Source organism: Mandrillus leucophaeus, unplaced genomic scaffold (genome assembly GCF_000951045.1).
Source record: "Mandrillus leucophaeus isolate KB7577 unplaced genomic scaffold, Mleu.le_1.0 Scaffold288, whole genome shotgun sequence".
In the NCBI taxonomy this organism is placed as follows: Eukaryota; Metazoa; Chordata; class Mammalia; order Primates; family Cercopithecidae; genus Mandrillus; species Mandrillus leucophaeus.
Window position 1 is genome coordinate 411,660 of NW_012103009.1, and position 9,263 is coordinate 420,922.

Here is a 9,263-nt window from a genome sequence, read left to right on the forward strand (position 1 = left end):
ATCACCTGAGGTCAGGAGTTCGAGACCAACCTGGCCAATATGGTGAAACCCCATCTCTACTAAATATAAAAATTAGCCGGGCATGGTGGCGCCTGGAATCCCAGCTACTCAGGAGGCTGAGGCAGGAGAATCGCTTCAACCTGGGAGGTGGAGGCTGCATTGAGCCGAGATCGCGCTAGTGCACTCCAGCCTGGGCGACAACAGTGAGACTCTGCCTCAAAAAAAAAAAAAAAATTACTTTGTTTTCTGGCCTGTATTGTTTCTGCTTAGAAGTTGGTGTTCACTCTTATCCTTATAAACTGTGTATCATGGCGCCCTTTCATCCTCTGCCTTAAGATTTTGCGTTCATTTTTGGCTTCAGCGATTTGGCCATCATGGTTTTTGCTTTCATCCTGCTTGGGGTCTGTGGGATGATCATTTTTGTCAAATTTAATACATTTTAAGCCACTGCTTCTATAAATTACTTTTTCTGCATAATCTCTGCCTTTCCTTCCGGGACTTTCTTGTCCTGTATGTTGCTGAGGCCCTGCTTTTTTTTTCTCAGTTTTTATCTTTGCAATTCATTTTGGATGATTTCTGTGGTCCTGTCTTCAAGTTCACTACTCTTCTCTTTGTTTTTAATATACTCAAGCCCATCAAATGAATTTTTTTCTTTTTATTTCTTGAGACAGGGTTTTGCTCTGTTGCCCAGACTGGAGTGCAGTGGCACAGTCATGGCTCACTGCAGCCTGGACCTCCCAGGCTCAAGCAATCCTCATGTTCATTCAGCCTCTCGAGTTGCCGAGACTACAGGCCTGTGCCACATGCCGGCTTTTTTTTTGTTTTTTGTAGAGACAGGGTCTCCCTATATTACCCAGACAGGTCTCATAAACTCCTGGGCTCAAGCAGTCCTGTCACCTTGGCCTCCCAAAGTGCTGGGATTACAAATGTGAGCCCCTGCACCTGGCCCCATCTAATGAATTTAACCCTCTTTATTATAGAGATTCCCCATCTGATAAACTGTTATGTCCATGTTTTCTTTTAAATCTTGAAACATATTTATAACTTAAAAATATATACAAATATGGGGTCTTGTCCTGATGTTGCCCAGGCTGTTCTCACACTCCTTGGGTCAAGTGATTCTCCCTCCTCAGCCTCCCAAACTGTTGGGCTTACAGGCATGAGCCACTGAGCCACTGAGCCACTGAGCCACTGAGCCCTGCCTGTGTTGTCCTTCTTTAAGGAGTCTTGGGTTTTATTCTTGCCGGTAGGTAATGAGTTTGTGGGTCAGCTTGATCTGTTTGAGGCTTGTTTCTAAGCTTTGTTTGGGCAGTTCTCCAGCACCTCTAGAGAAGCTGCAGGGATAGAGCAGCCTAAGGTGTGTGGCCTCTCCAGGGCTTCAGTTGGGGTTTTGTGTCTCTGTGTCTCCGGTGAGGTCCTGCCACACTGGCTTTTGGAAGTCCAGCGTCTTTCAGCATTGCTTAACCTCTAGAGTTTGGACTCGGCTCATAGCTTTTTTTTTTTTTTTTTTGAGGCAGAGTCTGGCTTTGTCGACCAGGCTGGAGTGCAATGGCGCACTCTTGGCTCACTGCAGCCTCCCAAGTAGCTGGGATTACAGGTGCCCACCACCACACCCGGCTAATTTTTGTATTTTTAGTAGAGATGGGGTTTGGCTATGTTTGCCAGGCTGGTCTCGAACTCCTGACCTCAGATGATCCACCCGCCTCAGCCTTCCAAAGTGCTGGGATTACAGGCGGGAGCCACCGCGCCTGTCCGGGGGGTGTGTGTTTTTAACTTACCCTGTTGGGGTTTGTGGTGCTTCTTGATTATGTTGTTTGATGCCTCTGGTTAGTTTGGGAAATTTTTCAACTGTTGTCCCCAAATATTCACTTTGCATATTTCTTCCCTCCCTTTGCCATCTCCCCCTGTGATCCAGTTACACACGTGTTAGGCCTTTCCATTGTGTCTCTTTCCTGTATTTTCCACCCTTTTGTCTTTTCATGCTGTAGTCTGGATATTTCCTTTTGAACAAACTTTTCACTAATTCTCCCCGCCAGGAGCTGCAGAGGCTGGAGACAGAGTTGGGCCGACCCGCTGAGCGCTGGAAGGACACCTGGGACCGGGTGAAGGCTGCACAGCGCCTCGAAGGCCGGCCAGACGGACGTGTGAGTGAGGGCCAGTGTGAGCGGCCACGGTGGGCCTGTTGCTGGGAGAAAGTGGCGTCTGCCCAGCCCTGACCCAAGTCCCAACCTCCTGTTTCCAGGGCACCCCTAGCTCCCTCCTGGTGTCCACCGCACCCCACCACCGCCGCTCGCTGGGTGTGTACCTGCAGGAGGGGCCCGTGGGCTCCACCCTGAGCCTCAGCCTGGACAGCGACCAGAGTAGTGGCTCAACCGCATCCGGCTCCCGCCAGGCTGCCCGCCGCAGCACCAGCACCCTGTACAGCCAGTTCCAGACAGCTGAGAGTGAGAACAGGTATGAGGGGCCCTCCCACTGCTGCACGGAAACCTCTGAGCTGGTGTTCTGGGGTCCCAGGCAGTCCTCTGGTGGGAGATGCAGGTGCTTTTGAGGAGCTTGTCATTTCTTAGGTTAGAAGGATTTGTTGGGAAGGCCACAGTGATGGCCTAAGTATACGCTACCATCGGGAGGGGTTTGGGGTGTGGAACTGGTGACTGCAGCCGACCACAGCCTGCAACGGCTGAGGAAGAAGCAGAAACAGGGAGGTAGTGGGGTCCCCATGAGTCTGGAGCCTGACAGGATCCATCCCAGGCAGCTGCTGCCACGGCTGCTTCTACAGATCTACCTGCCCGGCATCCCTCTCGTCGTCAGGGCGACTGCCCTGTGTCGGGGGGCTGCTTTCCCAAGACCCTGAGGCTCTGGTGTAGGGATGCTCCCTGGAGTCGAGGGGGTGAGGCATCCTTCACTGTCTCCTTTCTGGGCCGTCTTCCTGGGCGTGCAGCCCCGAGGCTGCTTTGTGGCCCCCTGGCCAGTGCTCTGGGCTTAGGTCAGTTCCGGGGACAGGGAGCCTGGTCTTACCTCCTGGGCTGGGACAGCAGGTGGGGACAACTGCTGGGGCCTGGGCTTGGCTGGGCCATGACAGCCAACCTGGCCCTGGTTCTGCTGCAAATGCAGGTCCTACGAGGGCACTCTGTACAAGAAGGGGGCCTTCATGAAGCCTTGGAAGGCCCGCTGGTTCGTGTTGGACAAGACCAAGCACCAGGTGAGTGATCAGGTGGTCGGGGGGACTTGGGGGAAGGGGCTGCGCTGACTCTGTGGCCTCCTCCAGCTGCGTTACTATGACCACCGTGTGGACACAGAGTGCAAGGGTGTCATCGACCTGGCGGAGGTGGAGGCTGTGGCACCTGGCACGCCCACCATGGGTGCCCCTAAGACTGTGGACGAGAAGGCCTTCTTTGACGTGAGCCTTGGCCGGGGCTTGGGAGAGGGGAGGGGCTCTGGGGTGTGGGGGCTGCGGAGTCAGTAACCTGCCCTTCCCCAGGTGAAGACAACGCGTCGCGTTTACAACTTCTGTGCCCAGGACGTGCCCTCGGCCCAGCAGTGGGTGGACCGGATCCAGAGCTGCCTGTCGGATGCCTGAGCCTCCCGGCCCTGCCCGGCTGCTCTGCTTCCAGTCGTTACCGACCACTAGGGGTGGGCAGGGCCGCCCCGGCCATGTTTACAGCCCCGGCCCTCGACAGTATTGAGGCCCCGAGCCCCCAGCACTTGTGTGTACAGCCCCCGTCCCTGCCCCGCCCCGCCCGGCCGGCCCTAACTTATTTTGGCATCACAGCTGAGCACCGTGCCGGGAGGTGGCCAAGGTACAGCCCGCAATGGGCCTGTAAATAGTCCAGCCAGCGGCTGCAGGCGAGTTTCTAGAACCAGAGTCTATATAAAGAGAGAACTAACGCCATGCTCCTGTGCCTGCCTTACCCACATCCCAGCTGCCTGTTCTCAGCCTACCCAGAGGGTCCCATCTGCCCCTATCCAGGCCCACCTAGTGGGAGGCTGGCATCTTTCTCATGAGCCTTTCCTGGTGCCTGGGTCCACCCAGCTTAGCCTGCACGTCCCTGGGAGTGGCTTTGCTCTGGGGGCAGATCGAGCAGGAGGCTTCACTGGGGCCTTGCTTGATTCCCCCCAGGCCTCAGGGCTGGTCTAGGGGCCGGCACAGCTGGAGAGGAAGCTGCCATCCCTCCCCAGGGGGTGCAGAAGCTGGCATCACGGAGGCTTGGGGGGTGAAAGGGTGGGTGGTCATTTGCCCTCAGGAGGCTGTTGCAAGTCCAGAGGATACTTGAGGTGGACGGCAGCTTCCGGTTAGACCAGAGCTGAAGGGATGGAGGCCAGACCCAGGAGAGGGTACAGCGGGCGCCCAGGGGAATGCGGGTCGACCACATCTGGCCCTCTTCAGGCAGCAGGCGGCACCTGGCAGAGTGAGGGGGCAGTGCCCGTGGGGGATAGACCCTGTTCTTGGGAATTCTGGGGCCTCAGAGGGCCCCGGTCCTTCCCTTCTTGGTGTCACTGTGGCCCCTCACTGCTCTTCCCATTCAAACCTGAGTCCCACCCGGCCCAGGGCTTCGCCTGCTGAGCTGCTGTGTCCTTGCCTGTGGCCAGGCAGGGGTGTGGGAGCAGAAGGTGGGGAGGGGTGTAGGTGCTGCCAAGGCCAAGAGAACATCTGAGAGTGGCACCTGGTGACCTGGCCAGAGGGGCTGGTGGGGGACAGGGGACCCAGCTAGAGGCCCCTCTCAGGTGGGAGGTGAGCAGGTGGGGGTGAGGGGAGGGTTCCGGTGATCGCTGCAGAGGTGGGGCCTGGTGCTGGCAGGTGGGGGGACCAAGACCCTTCCCTGGGGGGACGTTGAAGCCAAGGACGGCCTTGGACCCTGTAAGGCCCAGCATGATGCCACCACCTCCCCCACCAAACAGGTGGTGCTGGGACACCGGGGGGGAGACGTGGTCGGGCTCACTTGAGCCACTGAAACCAGCCAGGTCTTCCCTCAGGCCAGGCAGATGGAGCCTGACCAAAGTTCCTGGCACCTGGGAAACCCACAGGTCAGAGTAAGGGGAGAAGGGACCCTGCCCCCCCTATTCCACATTTGTGGGGGGAGAGGACAAATGCCAGGCACAGGGCAGGGGGTGAGAACAAGGCAGAGTGTGTAGCTGGGGCGGAGACGGCCTGTGGGGAGCTGAGCAGGTCCTCGCCAACCGTGATGGAAGGAGACCCTTGAGTCATTTTTCAGACGAGCCCCCCGGCGGGGGTTCCCACTCAGTGAGGCCAAGGTGGGGCCCAGGCTTCCGGGAGGGGGAGGGGGAGCTGGCACAAGAGCAAGGCCTGGGGTTGGTGTGTTTGAGCGTCAGGAGAAGTGGCCCCCCCATCCCCCAAACAGGAAAAAGCCCAGTATTTGCTCAGAGAGAGACCTGCTGTTGTGACGTGGCCTGTTCCACCTCCACCCATTACACGGGGATGATCCTGGGGGATGGGGGGCCACAAAACAGACGCAGGAGGAGACACTCCCACCCCTGGCCGGACTGGGGCTTTGGGGCCAGAAGGTTCACAATACGCGGTTTGTCCGAACGTCACGGCTTTTATTGGGAGTTGGGGGTTTTGGGTGCCCTGTCAGGTGATCAGAACATTAAAAATGGACTCAACGTAAAATAATCTTCTGGACCCTTCTAGGACAACATGGCCATGACCAGTAGTGCTAGAAACCAGTCTTCAAGCCCCCAGTGCCAAGCCATGGCCCCCCACTTGCATACCTGTGGTCTCCCCCTGCCAGGCACCCTGTGCTGGGCACAGGGACATCCCTGCCAGGCCCAGAGGGCCTTGCGATTTTAAGGCAGTCAAGTCTCGCAGCCTGGTTCAGTGCCAGCTCCAAGGGCTACTGGGCAGCTGCAAGGGTCTGAGGCCCTTATGCATTCCTGTGAGTCGGGTGTCCCCAACCCAGGCCCTTGACTCTGCCCTGAGCTTGCAGCTGGATACAAAGTGCAAAAAAGCTTGGCTCCTTCTGTATTCTTTAAAAAAGTCTCTAAAAACAGCCTCCAAGTCCACGCCCTTCCTGGCCCATCAGGTCCTGGTGGCATCTCCGGGTCCTGCCCCCCCCCCCCCCCCCCCCCCACTAATTTTTTTTTTTTTTAAAACCTCCATAATCCCCATGTGTCAAGGGTGGGCGCAGGCAGACCTTATCGCTGTGCTCCGGGCCTGGGGGCGGCTGAGGTGCCCCTCTGTCCTCCAGCGGGCACGAGTGACCTGAGAGGCCCACTCAGGCAGAAGAGACGCAAGCTGGGCCGTCCAACTGGTTTCAACTGCCAGCTTTACCAATGCAGCATTTATTTTAAAATTAAATTAAATTAAAAAAAAAAAGATTGCATCACCAGGTAGTTTTCTCGATTAAGGATGCAGCCTGACCAGGGCGGGCCGTGGCCGGGCGGCAGCAGCATCACACTGGGCCATTTAAGGCAGCTCCTTCCGGCGGGGCATCTCTCTTCCTGCAGGAATGGGGTGGGGTTGGAGCCGTGCGGGCTGCGGGCCCCGTCCGCACCCCCTACCCCCACACTCAACCTGCTCACCCGTCCTTTGTCACTGTCCCCAGGGTGGCCACCATGGCTGGGGCTGTTGTGACTGCCATGATGGGCCCTAGGGGGACCGCCACGGCCACTGCAGAAGAGACTGCTGGGCTGGGTATGGCGGGGCCAGCCTTGCTCAGTGCTGTGGTGATGGCCACAGCAGCCTCGGGGGGCGGAGCCACGGCTGGGGCAGCGGTCACTTCCTTCGGCGCGGGGCAGGCAGGATCTAACAGCCGGCTGTTGGCACACTCGGCCCTGTGTGGCAGACACGGGTTCCGGTTAGGGGCACCCCCACCCTCAGTGCCACCCCACCTCATGCGAAAGAACCAGCTGGACAAAAAGGTCCAGGTGGCCTGGAGCACCATCTTTGGCCCCTCCCACTCCTGCCCTCTGTGGGGTGGCCCAGGTTGTGCCCAGCTAGGCAGCTCTGCGGCCCCGAGTTCCAAGTAGTGGGACAAGTTGCCTGTCCACTGATGACCTCAAACCTCCTTCCAGGCAGCGCTCAGATCCTGCTCATCAAGCGCCTCATTCTCCAGGGGCCCCCGAGGCTCCTGTGCTGTGATCTCAACGTCAGCCTTACACTGGGCACAGTGTGGGGAAACCGCCCGAGGGATGGGAGGGGAGAGAGGATCCTGCTGGGCATCTAAGGGGCTTGCTCTGGAGGGGGTCAGGCACCCCAAGGCCCAGCCTGGCCACGAGCAGCAGATGGGCCCTCTGGCCTCCTGCAGGGCGAGGACACTGAGTGTCTGACCCAGCGAGGGGCGCTCAGGCCGGGCGGGGGTGTGAGGAGCTCACCTGCAGGCTGGACTGCCAGGACAGTGCAGGCACAGCTCTAAGTGGCAAGTTTTATGCAGACAGCCCCGTGGAAAAAAGCAACTTACTTTGCACAATGATATTCCCACTTTTCAGAGCAAAGCTTTTTACGGGTTGTTTAGGAAAAGTGGGTAAAGGTTTGTTTTGGTTGACAGAGTCTCTGACGCCCAGGCCGGAGTGCAATGGTGCGACCTCGGCTCACTGGTTCAAGCGATTCTCCTGCCTCAGCCTTCCGAGTAGCTGGGACTACAGGCGCCCGCCACCATGCCCAGCTAATTTTTGTATTTTTAGTAGAGATGGGTTTCACCATATTGGCCAGACTGGTCTGGAACTCCTGACCTCGTGATCCGCCTGCCCCGGCCTCCTAAAGTGCTGGGATTACAGGCGTGAGCTACTGTGCCTGGATGGGTAAAGACTGTTAAGAATTTCAGTGACTAGGCTGAGCGCGGTCACTGCTCAGCGCAACAGCCCAAGACTCCATCTCAAAAACAAAAACACAAACAAAAAATTATTTTCAGTGACTAAACTTTTAAGAAGGAATGAAGCCCACACAGGAACTCTGTATGACTTTCAACCTGAGGGGCTCTGGCCTGGGCTTCCCAGTGACTTCGGCATCGGGACATCCACTGCTGTGGCGTTGGCCCCGTTTCCCGTGCTGTGCCCCCCACTTGCTGCAGATGCCCTGAGGACAGGGTGGCCAAACAAGGGGAGGAGCTGTGAGCACAGACGGGGCCTGCTGGTCAACAGGGCGGGGAGAGCCAGCCTGGTGCTGAGCTTGCAGCTTGGCTGGGGGAGATGCCTGGAGCCCCAGTACCACACAGACCTTCCAGGACTGCTGGGGGTCAGCGAGCAGGACCCCCTGAGGTGTCAGACCTGCTCCACATGTGAGGGGAGGGCAGCACAGGCGGGACACATGCAGGCTGAGGCCCTTCACAACCACGGAGCCAGGAGGGACTGGGATGTACCACCAGGCGACAGGCACCTTGTCCCCTCCTAGAGGAATCCAGTCCAAGGACTTCCCCACTGTTGCCTGGACCTACTGGGAGCTCAGGCCCCAGGGCCTTTGCACAGCTGTACCCTTGCCGGGTGCACCCTCGTCCCCCCCGTCAAGCCCAGTCCTACCCTCCCCCTTAGGTTTACCTGGCCCTGGCATCTACCCCATCTGTCCTGCCCTCCTGCTAATCTCCCACCCCCTGACCCCAGAGGTCAGAGAGGTATCTGTTCACTGAAGAATGCCAGAGACCTTCTTCCTGTGGAGGGATGGATGGGGTTCAGCTTGCTGGAGGGGCCGGCCAGATGCCAGCCTCCTCACAGGGAGTGCCTCCCTCTCCACTCTCTCCCCAGGAATGGCTCTTGGGGGCTCAAGGGAGCCTGGGCCTCTGCCCACCTGCAAGCTGCCTCCAACTCTCAGGGTCTGGACCCCCAAAATGCAGTCCTGAGGCCCCCGCCCCCATTCTACTGTCCTGCTTCTGAGGCGTCTGGGAATCACAGGCCTCCCGTGGAAGGGGAGCAGCGGGCGAGGTCTGTGTGAGCTCCACAGATGCCCGCTCGCCTGCCGGACTTAAAGTCTGTGCCCCTCCCTGACCACCAGGGTACCCAGATCCCAGGCGGCTCAGCCAGGCCCAGAGCCCCAAGAGCTGGGCTGTTCTCTCCAACCGGGATCTGGGGTAGGGGCTGCTCCCCCAAGTCCCTGGAGGACTGTCTGGGACACCCAGGCCCTGTCTTCTTGTCTTAACCACTCACAACGGAGAACACAGATGTTCTGTCCAATAAACGAGCCCCACCCTCCTCCCATCCAGCTCCACTTAATGTGCAGCATCACCCTGAGCATCACTCCCCCGAGCATCACTCCCCCGAGCATCACCCGCCGAGCCAGCTTCTGAGGGCCACAGGGCCATGGGGGAAGCAGTGTGGGG

The 9,263-nt window shown here is 58.3% G+C and overlaps 2 protein-coding genes across 2 annotated transcripts in view; one reads left to right on the forward strand and one right to left on the reverse strand.

Annotated features, from left to right (window-relative positions):
* SBF1 (SET binding factor 1) overlaps window positions 1-3,889 on the forward strand; it is a 23,795-nt gene extending 19,906 nt beyond the window's left edge. The window contains exons 37-41 of the mRNA XM_011985599.1: window positions 2,037-2,144; window positions 2,243-2,454; window positions 3,112-3,199; window positions 3,266-3,397; window positions 3,479-3,889. Coding sequence (XP_011840989.1) covers window positions 2,037-2,144; window positions 2,243-2,454; window positions 3,112-3,199; window positions 3,266-3,397; window positions 3,479-3,577 — 639 coding nt within the window. The 3' untranslated portion in view covers window positions 3,578-3,889. The remainder of the gene's footprint in view (window positions 1-2,036; window positions 2,145-2,242; window positions 2,455-3,111; window positions 3,200-3,265; window positions 3,398-3,478) is intronic.
* A 2,375-nt stretch (window positions 3,890-6,264) lies between these two features.
* PPP6R2 (protein phosphatase 6, regulatory subunit 2) overlaps window positions 6,265-9,263 on the reverse strand; it is a 42,298-nt gene continuing 39,299 nt past the window's right edge. The window contains exons 20-21 of the mRNA XM_011985579.1: window positions 6,538-6,789; window positions 6,265-6,456 (exon numbers count right to left, since the gene is read on the reverse strand). Of these exons, the coding sequence (XP_011840969.1) occupies window positions 6,408-6,456; window positions 6,538-6,789 (301 nt within the window). The 3' untranslated portion in view covers window positions 6,265-6,407. The remainder of the gene's footprint in view (window positions 6,457-6,537; window positions 6,790-9,263) is intronic.